Here is an 18704-nt window from a genome sequence, read left to right as displayed (position 1 = left end):
TCTTTGAACCTCCCTAGGGGTCTTGTTTTATTTTTTTTCTGTTGGGGACTCTTGTCTGTGGCTTGAGTAGTTTTTCGTAGGTCTGTTTGTCTAGTTTGTTTGGGGATTACTTTGTAAGTTGTTCATTGTTTGTGGGGGGTGGGGGAGCTTGGTCTCTCTAATTTGATGTGTACTTTTTTTCTAGTGGCAATATAATTCTTTTTACCGATCAAAAAAAAAAAACAAAAAATAACTGAAAGCAACGGTGGAAGTTCTGTCGATACGATAAAATGTATATGGATATACAGAATAGAGTGAGACGTTTCTCACTCTATGAGAGACTGTTTCTCTCGTGTTAAGAACCACACTCGACTTTTCACGTTCCCAACTACGAACTAAGGCTTCTAAAAAGGTAACTACATGATTACTTGACATTAACGGTGAGGCAAGTGAAACCTAACTGATACTTTACTATTTATTCTTCGTTTATTTCCTACTACTCAAGTCGTGCATAGTGCATCTACGTTCAAAAAAGCAATTACAAATTTATATTACAATCTGTCCCACATGATAAATTAGGAACACATTGGACATAATCTTTTAAGACACAGTAACAAAATGCACTTCATTAAGATTTCTTGAGAATCGAAGAAAACATAAATTCTTATCAGGATTAAGAAGATCATCCATAAAAAAAAGGAATAAAAATACCATTGAATGTAAGTGAGCTTAAATATCAATACATTTACAAAGTATGTTAACAAATCTAGTAATGTACGCTCCATACAGTTCCCTAGCAGCTCATTTCGTCCCTGCTTATTGTTTGTATTTCAGATTCGATGGGAAAGTACCTGCTCAGATGGAAAGTATTAGTGGATGGCCAGGAAAATAAATATCGTACGACAAAGATTCTGACATATGTAATATCATCCCAGTGTTTTTTTTATTACCCTTACATTTCAGTGCCAAAGAGTATTTCCCGTGATATGCACACATAAATGGAATATCTATCCCTTTCGTGCAGGTAACCCAAAATATCAAATTTTGTATGCAAATACAGAACATCCAATACATAGTACGCCATATAGAAGAAATTAAATATAAACATTCACAAGATTTTGTAAGTCATATAGAAAAATTAAATTTTATAAACATTCACATGATTTCCTTAATGAAACAATATACATTTTTTCCACCAACCAGTCACTTGAGCTATGTTCTTTATCAAACTGGAATATCGAAATTTCATCTGGTGCAAGCAACTCACATCTTAACATCATCTGATGTTAAAATCAGTTATATCCCACCGTTCTTGTAAAGTTTCTCTCTTCTGCTCTTATGATGGTGTTGTTTTTACTGTAAACAATATACATCTCTTCTGCTCTTATGATGGTATGTAGGATGAGGTGGTGGTTATCCCTCTAGAAACTAAGAACCACTTCTATCAGAAAACTTTTGTAGTAATATAAACAATGCAAAAATCCGTTCTCTGCCGTTAAACATAGTTTCACAACAAAATTAAAAATATTTCATGGATATATATATTTTTCCTTGTGGTTGATAAGCGTGGAAGCAACGATTTTTGAAATCCCTAATTATACCTATGTTGAAAAACCCTCACCTATAAAATCCCATAAAATCGGAATCAGTATACATAAGAACATAGAGGAGAAAATAAAATAAACCCAAAAATCAAACAACAAAGAGCAGAAAACCCCAATTTCTTTCTGTTATTATACGTAGCAGCTAGAGCAAAGAAAACAACACCAATATCAGACGCGACCTCAATAAGAACATCCTCGATAACACCTCGAGGGATTTTAACAGACCTATCAGCTAACTGTAGTGTTATCTGAGTAGGTTTCATTTCACCAAGTCCTATCTGTAAGTATACATGGAATGGCAGTAAGTTCACACTGGCTCCTAAGTCAAGTAAAGCTTTTTCTACCCGGAAGTTACCTATTGTGCAAGAAATGGTAGGAGAACCTGGGTCTTTGTACTTTGGAGTTGTGGTGTTCTGAATGATTGAACTTACGTGACTAGCTAAAAAGGCTTTCTTATGGACGCTAAGTTTTCGCTTTCGCGTACACATATCCTTAAGGAACTTGGCATAAGCAGGAATTGCCTAATTGCATCTAATAAGGGAAGGTTTATGGTAACTTGCTTAAAAACCTCCACTATGTCATTAAAGTTCGATTCCTTCTTTGTTGGTACTAATAGCTGGGGAAATGGGGCTCTAGGCCTAAAATCAGACCTTTCAGGTACCTGCAAAATAAACAATAGACGGGATCAGATTGTAAGAAAAAATAAAAACCATCAAAATCCTATAAAATAGAAATCAATGGAAAACAATAGGGTTCGGCTGCTGCTCGGATGATTTAAATAGAGCTACCAAACCCATAAATAAACACAATTTTCTTTTGGAAATGATATTAACCAATATCTAAAATATCCATATTTTTGGCACAAGTTTACCTGTATATGTTTTTGAGGATCCAAAAATATCAATAATTTATTTTCTAATTTGGTAATAAGTATATTTTTATGTTATATTTTTTTTACGTATCCAAAAATATCAATGATCTTTTTTCTAAATTTGGTAATCTGTATATTTTTGGATAGTGACATTTTCATATTTAAATTCTTTTTATTTTTCGTCTAAAATATATTGATCTTTTTACTTGTTTCGAAAAAGATATTTAGCATATCTCACACTACTAAGAATATAAAAAATCACTTTTTGTTTTTTTATGGAAGGAATAAAATAACTTATGAGTAGGATTTTATATAATTTATTTTATGAAGAATTTTTTTTTATGGAATTAATAATATTAAGTAAAATAATAGTATTGAAAATCTTTCATTATTGTCTATTGCTTTTCTTTAACGTTTTTGTTTTTCCTTTCTTAAAGTTATGTTTAGTATCAAATTTTTTGCTTAGTGTCAAGTTGTAGCACTCTATGATTTTGTATTAATGATTTTTCGATTGTTTTGACAGGGTTAGAATTGTTTTTCCTGCTGAAAAAGAAGCACGTTTCGATTTCCAGGTAAGTTTCTGCAACTTTATGCATACCGATTTCTAGTTTTTATAGTTGATAAATGTCTTTTTTAATTTCATTGGAATGTTAATTAATAGTATGAAATTGTAATTAGGATTAATTTAATTACAAAACATGTAATTGGACATTGAACATTTATTTTTAATTTTTAATTATTTTATGGTCAGTTCGATTTTAAGATAAAATCGTGATGAAATATGTGATCTTAGTTAAAATTATTTATGAATTTTATTATAATTTAAATATTATATTTGAGTTTTTTGATATATTTTTGGTTTTTGATATATTTTTGGCAATGGTATAATATTTGTAAGATTTAATTGTTTTAGATAATTTTTTTCTTGCATGTGATTAGCCGAATATATATTGTGGGACAAAAATTATTTTCTCTAAATTGTGTTACCCAAGATATCAAAAAACTATCAACTATAAATGAGAAGGTGGGGCTAGAATCAACCAGAAGCTCCGGTTAATGAGAGCGCTCGAAAAAAATCTATTTTTATATAGAGAATTATATCATGATGAAGACCAGAACTAAGGAAAACATCCCCGCATGTCTGTTTACTAGTTGAGTCTTAGAGACTCTGTAAGCGAGCATGCGTCACAGAACAACAACCAAAATACAAACGTAAGAAAGACTGAACTGGGTAGACCGAATGTCGAAAAATTAATATCTACATGTTCGAGGAAAATGAGTTAGCTGACGATACTACATTAACATTGTTCAGACTAACATGTGCAAATGTTTCAGACTAACAATATTACTTATGGATGCTCAGACTAACATCCATAAGTAATATTGTTCACTCGAGTTAGGGAACAAGAGGTATGATTCTTGTAAGTATGTTTTTGTGTGGAGAGAAGATATAGGCAGTGTTGGTAAGAATTTAGAGCTGCCCATGGTATCCGATTACCCGGAATCGAACCGAAATCGGGTATCCCGGTTCCGGATCCCAATAATGGAACCGTTAGTGATTTTACTACCCGTCGGGTAGATCCGTTAAAGAACCGTTTATTATCGGGTCCTAAACGGGTATACCTGGCGGGTACCTGGTAAAATGTAAACATATCTTATATTAAGGTTAATCCTATCTATTTTTTAGGATTTTTAGGGTTACAGGTTGAGTATATATTTACTTATATTAAGGTTAATCCTATCTATTCATTATCCCTTAATGCCATATCTTCTGCTCCATTATATAGTACGAAAGTTCCATTAGAACAGATCCAGTAGCCAGTAGGATTCATTTATATAGACAACAATCTGTACATATTGTCATCCATTCCTATTTTTCAATTCAGAAGCTACCTTCGTCCAAAATTCCTTAAGATGAACATCTGATGTACAATTCGGGAGGCACTTCTTATTCTTAGATTCACATCAATGTTTTTAGGTTAAGAAACGATAGAAATTATTCTTGAATTAAACCGTGTCATTAGCATTGAAAACAATAGGATTTAAATCAATTTCTATTGTCTATTACATACTGCATATTTGGTAGTCAGTACTTGATAAGCAAGGCTGGTCTATAGACTCTATACTATGTTTGCTTGATTTATACGGAAAAAATGATCAGCGTATGCGTATCCATCCAATTCTACTGTTTTGGAAGAAGAACACCATGTACAAATCGTATTTTGGCCAGGGGCGGAGCCACATGGAGAGGTGGGTGTGCAATTGCACCCCCTCAAATGTGAGATCCTAAGCCTAATTTGAACTAACTAATCCCATTTTTGGTCATTTTTAGTTATTTTAATCCTTTTGCACCTCCTAAAATATGGGTTGATTAGTAACTTGCCCACCCATTTTTCGAATTCTGACTCCGCCCTGATTTTGGCAATACAAATTTTACTGCTGGTACTCTTGTATTAGAAAATACCTTAAATAAGATCATATATATTTGTCTGTGTGAGGTTAATTTCATTTAGATTGGTGTAATCATGTAATTATGTAAGTATACTTCAGATCTAAATCTAAAAGAAGATGAACCGATAATTATTGGGTCCGGTTCCGGGTCCCATATTTTTGGAACCGGACCTGGAACAGTTAGGACCCGGACCCGTGTTAAATAATCGATTCCGGTTCCGGATAGTATGATACCCGAATCCGATTGGACCCGTTGGCACCCCGTGAGACCACGCATACAAGTTTCTTATGTTTTGAAAACAAGGAAATTTCATGGTAAAGCGATGACATGTTGTTTTATCTACCTGCATGCACTTGATTATTTTAGTTCTTTTTTATTTTAAATTCTCATTCCAGCGAAATCAAGTTCTAACCACTTGTATCAAATTATCAATGAACCGAATAATAAAATAACCAACAGTACGTTTACTGAGAATCTTTGTGGATGGACATTAGGTTTTATTAATTTATTGGAAATATTACCAACTGCGCTTTTTCCATGTATTGCTAAAATATACACTCAACCGTGTCGACGTAGATTTGATACCTGTTTTGGAGTTCTCGTACAAAGAAATTAGCAGTCCCATGGTATTTATATGGCTAGGAAACAAAAGTCGTATGTGCAGTGTCCAAAACTGCCTAACATGAGGAGAATGAATTCTCGAAGGGGAATATATTAAAAAGAGAATGAATTCTCGAAGGAAATTTCATCCTGACTTAAAAAAATAAAAAATAAAAGAGAAGATATGATCCTTTAAACGAAATTGCTTGTGCAAGGATAGAGTTACTGGAGAATGAATTCTCGAAAGGCAGTCTTCGCAAGACATGAACACGAGTCGTGCATGGCCCCGTAACTCTATCCTGATAGCACTATCGTAACGAAATTTCATCAGGATAGAGTTACGGGGCCATGCACGACTCGTGTTCATGTCTTGCGAAGACTGCCTTTATAAACCAAAGCAAACAACCAGAATTGCTACGTAAATCAAAGCAAGCAATCAGTTTTGCTACATATACAGATTTTAGGATACAAATTCTACGCGGAGAATGATATAAAAATGTATTTGACATGCAACATTGAGGATTACTTTGAATAATAAATATTGTAAGTCATTGTTAAACTAAACTAATAATATCATTTATCATTCCCATCCAACCTAATAGCACTAAATCCACTCTTTATTACAAATGAACAAACTGTCTTCGAACCTACGGAGAAACTTGAAATGGAAGATGGGTCTTTTGACCAAATATTTTTAAAATATGGTTCTTATGGACGAGTAAAAATTAGTATGGGTGAAATGGACACCAAAAAAAATGGTAAAAATGAAACTGGATTCATCCTGTATTAAACTTAAAGAAAAGCGAGGATGAAACTTGATGCATCCTGATGTAAATTAAAAATAAGAAAAAGTATTTGAAAATGGGTAGGATGAAACTGTTTCCATCCTGCTTATTTTTACATTCTCATCCATTTAAACAGTATCAAATTCTACATGTCTATTTCACCCAAAAATTGTCGTTATGGGTTAATTGACCAATTTTGTGAACTCGAAACTAATCAGGAAGCTTCAACATTACGAACTCATCCATCTCACGCAACACCACCATCCACTCCGCTTTCTCTATGTTAAAGAGAATTTCTTTACACCTAAACTCATACCAAAAACTGTGATGTACTACCTTGGAGTCTAAGCAATGCCAACCGCACAAACGAAGGAATTATAAGCGCGTATTAAAATTAGTATGACTATTTAAAAATAATACTAATTAGTGTTTACTGTTTAGATGGCAAATCTGAACTGACAGTCATAACCGAGAAATGAAGGCTAACGAAGTAAGAACGCGTTCAAAAAACGGCCAAACTAACATCAATACGCGGGTCCACCTAAAATCATAAATGGGAAGAAACTCGCTTCGCTTGTCACCGATCGTTCTACTTCTGCACCTACACGGGAGAACCGGATGAAACCATAAATCCATTTTGGATAACATGTTTGATCTTACGCGAAAGCCATTTATTATGGGCCCAGCTTTAAATTCCCCAGTATTTTCACTCGGCCAACTAAAATAATTCCATCACTTCCTGGAAGGTACCGAAGAAGCTACAGTGAAACTTCTTCGTAAGCGGTTTCAACTCAGTCTATAAAATGGATCATATACGTCAGACACAATACATTCTAAGTAAAAAAAGCTTTATCGATTAGATATCACACAGCAAAATCAACAGTAACTTTTTTTCCTAACTGCATTGCTTCTTCTTCTTCGTCATACTGTTTCTATACATTGATCATTTTCTCCCTCTAGAGATTATTGTTCATAACTTTAAGAAACACCAATGCCATTTACTTATCCTTCTTCTTCTTCCTCTTCCTGTTCACCCCGTGCACATTCTGAACGTCCTATTATAAGCAAACCTCATAAAAGATGGAGATGTGCATTCACTGTTATTTACTCTTCCAGAGTTTTTCTTTCTTTAGCTAAAAAGATTGCCTCAGTTAAAGAGAACCCGTTTTTCATTGGCGTTTCACGTTCACCGTCTTATGTCGCTCTAGATATTATCAGCAGTGAACAGGATGGAGATAACAGCGGCCAAAATGTAAGTTTCTCTCTTGTTGATCATAAGAATCTTATTGATATTGTCAAGGAAAAAAACCTGCAACAATTGAGTCAGTTTGGTGGTGTTCATGGAATCGTAAATAAACTTCAAACTGATGTGAATAATGGGATTTGTGGTGGAGATATAGATATAAGTCGCCGCCGTGAATCATTTGGTACTAATATATATAAAAAACCTGCCTTGAAAGGGTTCTTCCATTATTTGATGGAACCATTCAAAGACACCATTATTCTTATTCTACTAGCATGTGCAGCTCTCTCTATTGGTTTTGGTATGAAAGAGAATGGTGTTAAGGAAGGTTGGTATGATGGTGGAAGTATTTTTGTTGCTGTCTTTCTTGTTGTGGGTATTTCTGGTGTGAGCAACTTCCGACAATCAAGACAGTTCAGTAAACTTTCAATGGTTAGTAACAATATTCAGATTGATGTTGTCAGAGACCGCAGAAGACATACCATGTCAATCTTCGCCATTGTCGTTGGGGATGTCATATGTCTAAAGATTGGAGATCAGATTCCAGCCGATGGATTGTTCTTAAGCGGATACTCTCTGCAAGTTGATGAATCGAGTATGACGGGAGAGACTGAACCATTGGAAATTAATGTCAGTAGAAACCCTTTCCTGCTCTCGGGATGCAAAGTGGTAGATGGATATGGATATATGATTGCAACATCAGTCGGCATGGACACTGCATGGGGAGAGATGATGAGCTCGGTCAGTAATGATTCCAGTGAGAGAACACCATTACAAGTTCGGCTTGATAAACTTACTTCATATATAGGGAAAGTTGGACTGACAGTGGCTTTCCTTGTTCTTGTGGTGCTGTCTACCCGTTATTTCACCGGTAACACATTAAACAAGTTAGGACAACGAGAGTTCAACGGAAGCAAGACAAAGTTTAACGATGTGATGAACGCAGTGGTCCGCATAATCTCTGATGCAGTTACGATTGTCGTTGTAGCAATTCCAGAAGGCTTACCGTTGGCTGTGACACTCACACTTGCTTACTCAATGAAGAGAATGATAGCTGATCAGGCCATGGTTCGAAAACTAGCTTCTTGTGAAACTATGGGTTCCGCCACCACAATATGTACAGATAAAACAGGTACTCTCACTCTAAACCAAATGAAAGTGACCAAATTTTTCCTTGGCCAAGAAGCCATGAAAGATGAGAAAGCCTCACCCGCAGTGAGCTCTGATGTTCTTGAATTGTTCTATCAAGGGGTTGGACTAAACACAACCGGCAGCATTTATGCACCAACTTCGGGAATGATGCCTGAGATCTCCGGTAGTCCAACTGAGAAGGCGCTTCTTTCGTGGGCTGTATCAAGTTTGGGAATGGATATGGAGGAATTGAAGCGAAGCTGTAGCGTTCTTCATGTAGTAGCATTCAATTCAGAGAAGAAGAGAAGTGGGATTTCCTTGAAGAAGAAGAATTCGAACAACGTTCATGTGCACTGGAAAGGAGCAGCAGAGATGATATTAGCTATGTGTTCCAGTTATTGCAAAAGTACCGGGGTCACTCAAGTCATGGGTGAAGGTGAAAGAATGAAACTCGAGGAAATCATCAAAAATATGGCAGACCAAAGTCTTCGATGCATAGCCTTCGCTTATGGTCAGTTCCAAGAAGAAGACTTGGAGAAGAATGATGGTGAAGAAGCAGGTCAAAAGCTAAAGGAAGATGGGTTGACTCTACTGGGACTGGTTGGTCTGAAAGACCCATGCCGTCCTGGTGTGAGAAAAGCTGTGGAAGCCTGCAAAAATGCTGGAGTAAGTATCAAAATGATCACAGGAGATAATATTTTTACTGCAAGAGCAATAGCAACTGAATGTGGCATTCTTGATCCCTATGATCCTAATTTGAACAACGGAGCTGTGGTAGAAGGAGTAGAGTTCAGAAATTACACTGTGGAGGAGAGGATGGAAAAGGTTGACAGGATTTCCGTGATGGCAAGATCATCTCCATTTGACAAGCTTTTGATGGTGCAGTGCTTGAAACAAAAAGGACATGTGGTTGCAGTAACTGGAGATGGCACAAACGACGCACCAGCTTTAAAAGAGGCTGATGTCGGACTCTCAATGGGAATTCAAGGCACCGAAGTTGCAAAAGAGAGCTCAGATATAGTCATTTTAGATGACAACTTTGCTACTGTCGTCACAGTTTTGAGGTGGGGGAGGTGTGTTTATACCAACATCCAAAAATTTATCCAGTTCCAGCTGACTGTGAACATTGCTGCTCTAGTAATCAACTTCATTGCAGCCGCTTCTGCTGGTGAACTTCCTCTTACAACAGTCCAATTGCTATGGGTGAACCTCATCATGGACACTCTGGGAGCCCTCGCCTTAGCCACAGACAGACCTACCGAAGAGCTCATGAAAAAACCACCAGTGGGTCGTAACCAGTCACTAATTACGAATGTCATGTGGAGAAACCTCGTCGCCCAGGCTTTATATCAGATATTCGTCCTCTTAATCCTGCAATTCAAAGGAAATGTTATATTCGGAGTGAATGAGGATGTTAAAAACACCCTAATCTTCAATACTTTCGTTCTGTGTCAAGTATTTAATGAGTTCAATGCAAGGAAGCTAGAGAAGAAGAACGTGTTTGAAGGAGTACTCAAGAACAAGTTGTTTCTAGGGATCATCGGAATCATCATTGTTCTTCAAGTGGTTATGGTTGAATTCCTAAAGAAGTTTGCAGATACAGAGAGGTTGAACTGGGGTCAATGGGGAGCATGTATCGGCATTGCAATCATTTCTTGGCCTATTGGTTGGGTCGTCAAGTGCATACCAGTTCCTGAAAAGCCGTTATTCGATCTTCTCAAGCGACGGAGCTCTTGACTGGTTTATTCCCTTTCTATTTCTATTATATAGTAAAAAGAAAAGATGTTTGCAATAGGATCTAGATGCATTTGATTTCTTTGTATATGAATTTTTTATAATCCTGAATAGAAACTTAACAACATACATTTGCAAATTGGGTGTTTCTGTGACTAATTCAATAAATCAAAGGCCAAAACTATAATGTGAAGCAAGAGTCCTGAATGAATTTAATCATTCCCATTGAGAAACAAAATTACAGGAGCAACAAACTTTCTACTGGTTGACTTGACACTATAATTCCAAGCCATCATTCAATATTTCATATTCAACTAAATATTTTACAATGTACTTCAACGCAGTGCTGAGAATGAAATTTTCCTTCAGTGTTGGATTAATGTTATTGGAATATCAGAAGAAGAAAAATAACAAGACGATGAAAATGCTTTTACCTCCTCAAGTAAAGTTTGATCGATTGTTTTACCATAAAAAGAATTAATGCCTGGAAGAATCAGACCACTCCATCAGCTGTTGATCTTTTTCCATATATCACGAGAAATCAACAATGCAAGGGTCCTCAGTTTGGATTGATCCTCTCAATGTGTAACCCTAAATTTGATTTTCCCAAACTAATATTCTGCATGCTAGAGGAAAGGTAGAGAGAGAGAACTGTAAACTGTTCCATTCGATCAAGAAAACAAAAAGAAGAGAGACACGATTTCAAGTTCCCAAAGTGCCAAAAGTAACTGCGGTCCACACCATGTTTACAATGGTCAAACTCAAGGTATTGAAAAGCGTGAAGTGTTTTTTTAGGAAGTGATCCAATCGTTTGTAGCGGATGTTTTATTATAAATAAATTAGTGATAATTATAGTAATCATAATTTTATTAGAAAGATAATATCTATATCATAGTTATATAAAGGTATGAGCTTTGTCTTCATGATAGCCTAGGCTATCAGACAGACGTCATTTAACGAGGACCCATCCGGCGGTTGGGAAGCTGCGGATGGAGTTTTTCAATGGACGGCTAGGAAAGTTCTGTTAATGTTAAGTTGGTCATGTGGGTGAACCAAATATTGGGCGGGTTTAAGCTCTTGGCCTTCTCTCTCTGTTTTCCACGTAGAGTTGTGAGGTTTCTTCTTCTACTTACCGAGTTTTTCTTTGGTTTCTCCGGCACTGCCGCCACCAAATTACCACCAGAAGCTATACCTTCATCTACTTCTCCTTCTCGAGGAGCAACAATGATTCGAAGTTAACCACACATCTTCTCATCTTTTAGTTGATTTCAGTTGGTCATGAAGGGATTTGCTAGGTAAGAAGAGATTTTGTAATAGTAATTGAATTTTGTTAATATTTTAGAAATTAAAACCTAGGGTTTCATATATCTGGTGGTAAATTTGGGGGGTTTTAAATATATTGTATAAGTTTAATGGTTGTTGTGTTAACTTGCTAAGAAATACCAATTTATCAATTTCTTATATGATTTAGGTTTTCTGTTCGTTTTTGTTTCGAGTTATTGAGTCTCTGTTATATGCTTTTGATTTTTTTGTTTCTGCAATTTGTTGATGAGTTTTTGCAAATTCTTGGGTAATTCCATTCCGTTTTTGTAGATTGGTTAACAACCGTGGACAATGGCATTCAATATATAGATAAAAAGTCAACTTGTGGGGTTTAGGTGCCTTCATTAGCTCCTTACAGATTGATTCCAGACATGAATCTCCTAATTGAGGCCTATTGTTTGCATACAATTGAGTTTGTGTTTGAAAATTAGGTCAAAACAATGTAAGAGTTTTGATTTTTGGTATCAGCGTTTTCTCTGACTTGCGGACTGAATTTCTTAGGGCTTATGAGATGTTCACTTCGTGCAGGTTGCTTGAATAAAGTCAGATAAATAAATTGAGTTTCATTCAGTTGCATTACGTTGTTTTCTGATTAGTTAGTTCCTATTTTTGTTCTTGCTTTTCACAATATGTTATTGCGATTGTCATCCTTCATACAAGTTAAATATTAGATTGTATTGATGGCATTATCTTATCGGTGAGCAACGATGATGGTTGGTTCAGATTCCAGCATAAAATGGAAAGATTAGCATTTCTGTCTATATGTCTATTTGATTAGAGAAACAAAAATCCCCAGTCTAATTTTATACAACTATATGCAGGTACAAATTAGGGGAGGAAAACATTTCTAGCTAGATGTCTCAGCAGCCTGGTTTTTCGAGGCAAATCAGGCTCCAAAGGAAGCTTCTCAATAAGGATGTTGAGAAGTCATTTAGAAGGCAGCTCAGGAAATGTGATAGCCATTTGTATACGTTTCCGGTTAGTAGCTTTTTTGGTCTCTTTAAACAATACATAAAGGGTTATTATGGGACTATGTCGCCGATTTAGGTATTGGTAGACAAATTCGGCCTGACCGATATAGCGGTGCAAGACGGCAAGTAAGAGAGGACATGGATGACACTGAAAATATAGTACTGCTCATTGGAGATGATAATTTATCACCGAAAGGATAGTTTACACATGGAGAAAGACACAGCAGCATAGTGCGGAAGATTCCCAAAATTGCATTTGAGTGCAGTTTACATAGTTTGACCGGATAATCTGGATTATTAATATAATAAAATAAAAGGTAATCATCACTGATTTGACCGTCCATTTACTTCCTAGATTTTGTCTACTGGATATGAGCTTTTTTAACTTCAACATAAGCGCTTTTTCCCCTACCCATCTACTATGATACGCAGGGAAAAGCGCTTTCAACTTGGATGTCACTACATGAAACTGGATAGTATTGTCCAATTGGCTACCTGTAGGAGTTGTTTAAGAGAATATTTTCTCAACAGGATATGTACGTATGGTGGCCTACAGTATTTTAACTGGATGATTTGGATTATTAGTATAATAAAACAAAAGGTAATCATCATTGATTTAACAATCCATTTACTTCCTAGATTTTGCCTACTGGATATGAAATACGTTCTCGCATTTATTTTAATTTTAATTTATATCTATCGTGGCAGTGACTCCCTACTACAGTGAGTAGACAGTATATTCTAAATGTGACCTCAGCTGGAGAATGAGAATGGTGTATTCGTCATATATTACTTGCAAAAAAATCTTATCAGGTTTGAAATATCATCAGATAACTTGGAAGAATTGACAGTGTGACTTATTATAATTTAAATTTTTTTTAGGTGGTATTGTTGTCACTAATGTTGTATCTGCAATTATTTTACAGATGAACAAAATAACTTCGTGGAAATGCTCATTCTCCTGAAGTCTGGGTAACAAAGAGAAGATTGTGCATCTTCGCCGTCTTTTAAGCAGACAAACAATGTTCATAACTATATTACTGGATGTGATTTTCATGGGTAGGTTTGATGTGGTGGTAAATGGTGAATTCTCTCTAAGTCTTCACAATAACAAACGAGATAATAGGTAGCAGGATCCTGTGTGCGACAGAGATATGTTACTTCTTGAAAAAGTGGGTACTTACTACCACTGTATAGGGTTGCGTATGATGATATCCTGTTATAACAGCACGACTGCCACAAAGCCATAGCGTTGGACTTTGTGGCAGTGGATAGAGCTACTTTTAAGAAGTTATATCTAGAGGCAATCCAAATCTATTTGAACCAATGGAAACTTGATAATTGTTGTTGTTGGGGCTTTCGATGCAATAGTAAGATAGGTATGGTGTATTCTCACAAACATAGTCAGGTGTTAACCTTGGTTCCATCTCTTAATTGCTTAATTTCCTCACTAAATAACGCTATTTTACGTTTTTAATTTCTTGATCTGTTCTAGCAGTTTCATTATATATAATTGGGTGGAAACCCTAACTTTGTTTTCACCATCATCAAACTATCAACATCAGGCTATTGAAGCGAAATATGAAGAATCCCTGGTGATTCACGGGTTTTCTTTTTGTGGTAAGTTTTTTTTTTTTTTAAAAAAACTAATTTATTTTGTAGAACTTTTAAATCCTGATTATTATTTTTTGGTGATATAATTTTAGGAATTCTTAAATAGGTCCTGAATTTTGTTTGTTGGTAGAGAAGAAGATGTATTTAATACTGATGAAATCCGAGTACTACATGATTTAACCATTCAATTTCAATATGAGGTTAACATTCAATCATCTTAGATTTTTGAATTATGTAAATTGGAATTGACTAATATACTATTCTAATCTTTACTGCCCTAATCTTCACTTACGGCTTTCCCTCTCCCGTATTCTTTTTACCTTACAACTTTCCTTTTGCCTGATCTCTTTTGGTCTCTTTCTTTCTCATCATATTTTGTCATCTTGACTCAGTGTTATGTTGATTTGTTAACAGGTACATAAACGAGAGTTCTCAACCATGTGAGAATTTGACTCACTGTTATGTACTCTTTGCTCTCGGTGTTCTGTTTTCCCCCCCGTAATACAGTATCAATAGGTCCCTAATAGCGACTATGTACTTACCATATATTACATGAATACCGAAGCTACGGAATTTGCCATCTAACACCTGCACCAACTTCTCTAAAAATATTTCTCTCATTGTTGTTTTATTTTAGGGACAATCAGAGGTTGAATTGGAGATGAGGTCGTAAGAAGCATTTGAAATATATCCTCTGGCCAAATTTCATGGTACGTTATAGATGTATATCTCTTATTTGCTGCATACAGTTCAGTTGACTTGCAATTTAGATTATTCCATCTTTTATTTTTATGTAATATTATGTCAGAGTATTGTATGTGACTTGGATACCTTATTCGAGTGAACGACTCAGGTGGCAGAGCTCAATGCGACACTAACATGATATATTTGAATCTACCAACTCCAATGAAGATCTATAATTGTTATAGTATAATGGGTTACACAATTGAAGTATTTACTATTGGAATTTCTGTTTTGGTTAATAACAATTTTTAATTGATTTTAAAATCCACAGACAGATGTTGTTTGGTTGCATTTAGTCTCTAGCTATTATACTTTACTTGCCCAGCTATTTTTTGTTTGTAAAAGCAGAAAACTGCAAAACTACAAAGTAATGGCCTTCATTTGAGATATTCTGTTGTGCACCTAATTTGGCATCTTTTTTACATGGCTTTCATTGGTACAATCTGAAATTTTACACCTTTGAGGCAGAAATTACAATCTAAGTTGAACATTCATTCAAACTGGAGGTTCAAATCACTGGGTAACATCTGATTTTTTTCTTCTTTGCTCTCTTGCCACCCATGAGTGGGAAAAAATAGATTTACCAATTCGATTTTACTTCTTCATTGGTTTTTCTGAAACTAAAGATGTGAATGTTAAATGCTTTAGTAGTTTTAGTTCAATTGAATTGATGGGTAAATTTATTTTTTCGGGGAATAAATGTGCCGAAATGGATAGTATGCTTGCTGCTATATTCCTTTGAATAATGTGATTGCTGTTGATATCATATGCAGTCTAGCATATCACAGTTTTATCACTATGTGATAAGGTTGTTGGTATTAAAGCTACATTAGTGGAGGGAGTCATGACCCCTAGGTTTTGGTGGTTTCTCTACTTAACTATGAACATCTTGGGAAAGAGGTTTATTAGCGAGTTGCTCTTAACTCAGTTTCAGCCTTTACTCTGATTGTTTCTTAGTTATATACAGGGGTCATACATCTAACCTCCCTCTCTTACATTTTTGTGTTATATACCCTTGCATCTCATTATTTTTCAGGCGGAATCCAATATAGCTGTGGAATACTGATTACTGAGCATGAAGATTCGTGATTTTCTTAAATTTATTATTAATAATAATGCAATCTTGAAACACTGTGGTAGTAGTTATTCTTATGTAAGAAGAGCTTTACCTTTTATGACCTCGAGTAGCTGATAATTACAGCTCATATCCTTGCACGTTTTGCATTATTGATTTGGTTCCCCTTAATTAGAATACGTAAGAAACTATATGACTCTCATCTGAAATTTTCCATTCGAGAGGCCCAACAGTAGACCTCCAGGATCATATGGTGGAAAATCCAGTGTTGCTGAAAAGTCGCAGTGATCCAGAAGCATGTATTTTAGTCCAGATTGAGTTCGTGTTAGAGGCAGGGTCTCCGGCTTTCAATGCAGTTTCTGCTACGTTGAAGAGCTCTACTGTAGAAGTCTCTTTATTCCACCTCCAACACTTAGAAAGATATATCCGAAGTCTGTTACCCCTGGATATAGCAACGTTCACAGCTTCAACTGACACCAGCAAGTGCTCCATCTAGAATTCTTAAACCTAAACGAGTTGATGTTGATACCATTTCAGTTTTATTTGTGTAATCAATATAAATTGTTTACTCTTCTGACTTTTCTTTCTGATGCCATGTTACAAATGCAGCTACACTCCAAGCACGTTAGAGAGAAATTCAGACAAGAACCCTCAAAAACAAGTTAGAGTGAATCAGAAGGTAAGTGCATGTTTGCCGCACTCCATTGTTAATACTGGGTGTATTTTGTCCATTTTATTCTTAAAACTGCTATTGCTAGCAGTCTGATGTAAAATTTCCTTTTTCAGATGAACGGCTCAGGCTTCACAGGCCTGATACGCAGATATATATGCTCAGGATTCCGCTTCATAATATCACTGAGATAGTCATTCAAGTGCTACCCCTGCAAAAAAAAATGGTAATGAAGACCTCCCGCAAAATCACAAACTGATCTATAAGACCTAAGGAGAACAACTTTCCTCCCATCACATCAACATAAAGTGATTTTTCACGGTCGAGGAGGTACAATAAACCGTAAACGGGTGAAAAATACTTGGAGGTTTATTCTTAAACTAATTCACATTCATGGTAAATACTTCGGTATTAGTTGAATTGATCTGCATCACTTTTCTTTATGTAGGAGTTGTAGGAAGCAGCTACCTACAATAGCTGTGAGCGCGAACATATTTATTGGCTTGTTGGTCTTTGCATCTCAGTATATCCAGGTAATAACATGTAACATAAATATGGATTCATTTTCTGCCATTAACAAAGCTCCATTATCCTAAAAAAGGAAACATAGCGTTTTTTAAGCTCATTGTTTCATGTTCATCAATTGGGAAATAGAACTCAATTATTTCTTCCAAATCCTGTTTAAATATTTTATGGATAGTTTCTTAGAACACAACTGTTTTAATATTTAGAGTTCTTATCGTTTGCGTAGTGGTAGGTAACATCTTAGTCGTGATTTCTAAACCTAGATTTTTTAAATCCTATGTAGTACAAGCGCAACGAGTATGTCAGAAATCAATCTCTTTAAAAAAATAAAATAAATTGTTTTTGGTTTCTTTCAGTAACCAAGGGTTTTTATTTTTGCCCTAATGTAATGAATATGTAGGGGCAGTGATAAATTCCAGAAAGAGAGAAGAACGATAATTGATGGGGTTGATTTCCAACATGTTCCCCTTAATGAATTTAATGAATACAAGCAGAACATGCAGTCAATAGTCTCCTTCATTAAGGTCCTACTTCGCTCCCTCTGTATCTACAATTATTTCATTGTCCAGCAGTCACTCATGAGATGGTACGCATGTGGTGTTGCAGTATGCTTCTTGATACCTCTATCTCTTCTCTGACTATAATTTTGGTGTTGCAGTATGCTTCTTGATACCTCTATCTCTTCTTGATAGAATATGTATATATATTTGATGGTTCTTTCTCCCATGGTAGGAATAATAAAACTCTGGCAGAAAGGGCAAGAATGGATTACACTTTCTTACTACTCAAAAATAATTACACTTTCTTACTACTCAAAATATATTATGAAGCAAGGGCAAGAAAGAATCGTTCCCACAGAGAGGTCTTAGGTTGCCACTATGTTTCGGTTTCTTATGTAAAGTCAAGGGGGATTTTCTGATTTTTATATATAAAAATAAAATAATATCAAAACAAATAAATAAAGCAAAATCAATAAGATTATAATATTGGTCAAGGATTGGTTTTCATTCACAAACATGTATTTGGAACAATAACTAGAATTGATATTTAATCTCAATTTTTAAAAGTCCTAGGATACCTTGATCGCAAGAATATCCCGCTAATTTCCTCTTGTCATCAACAAACACATTAAAAGATGCGAATGTGAATTTTACCTTGAAAGCAACCTAAAGTGTAAAAGCACAATTAAGTTTAACTCTCTAAGAGCACTAAGTTCTATGAAATAAGACTAATCAATGCAAACGTACGTGTAAAAGCACTAATCCGTTTTAACAGAGGTTATGATCCACTTCTGACTACTAGGATGTATCACTACAAACAATACTCACAATTATGCTACTTGCAATCAGGAATTATCACTTTTGCGTATAATAACCCTAATCT

At 35.4% G+C, this 18704-nt stretch overlaps 1 protein-coding gene and 1 long non-coding RNA gene across 22 annotated transcripts; both read left to right on the top strand.

The window, feature by feature from the left end:
- The first annotated feature begins 6948 nt into the window (after window positions 1-6948).
- Window positions 6949-10592, top strand: LOC113342462 (calcium-transporting ATPase 12, plasma membrane-type-like). The gene has a single exon (XM_026587009.1). It carries the CDS (start codon window positions 7283-7285, stop codon window positions 10400-10402), a length of 3120 nt encoding a protein of 1039 aa, XP_026442794.1. The 5' UTR covers window positions 6949-7282; the 3' UTR covers window positions 10403-10592.
- A 1000-nt stretch (window positions 10593-11592) lies between these two features.
- LOC113342451 lies at window positions 11593-18200 on the top strand. 21 transcript variants are annotated; one of them, XR_003356685.1, is made up of 11 exons: window positions 11593-11694; window positions 12544-13010; window positions 13126-13294; window positions 13402-13506; window positions 13620-14313; window positions 14722-14747; window positions 14945-15017; window positions 16360-16805; window positions 16913-17163; window positions 17245-17329; window positions 17722-18176. It is a non-coding gene; the product is annotated as an uncharacterized LOC113342451 (long non-coding RNA). The 21 variants fall into 21 exon arrangements; XR_003356680.1 differs by having other exon boundaries at window positions 15161-16805; XR_003356677.1 differs by having other exon boundaries at window positions 15116-16805.
- The last annotated feature ends 504 nt before the right edge of the window (window positions 18201-18704 follow it).

Source organism: Papaver somniferum, unplaced genomic scaffold (genome assembly GCF_003573695.1).
Source record: "Papaver somniferum cultivar HN1 unplaced genomic scaffold, ASM357369v1 unplaced-scaffold_41, whole genome shotgun sequence".
Classification (NCBI taxonomy): Eukaryota; Viridiplantae; Streptophyta; class Magnoliopsida; order Ranunculales; family Papaveraceae; genus Papaver; species Papaver somniferum.
Note: the sequence above shows the minus strand (reverse complement) of the source record. Positions and strands in the feature narration are given on the sequence as shown.

Coding starts and splice junctions, on each gene's coding strand:
- LOC113342462 (XM_026587009.1), top strand. CDS start 7,283: ATGCCATTTACTTATCCTTCTTCTTCTTCCTCTTCCTGTTCACCCCGT.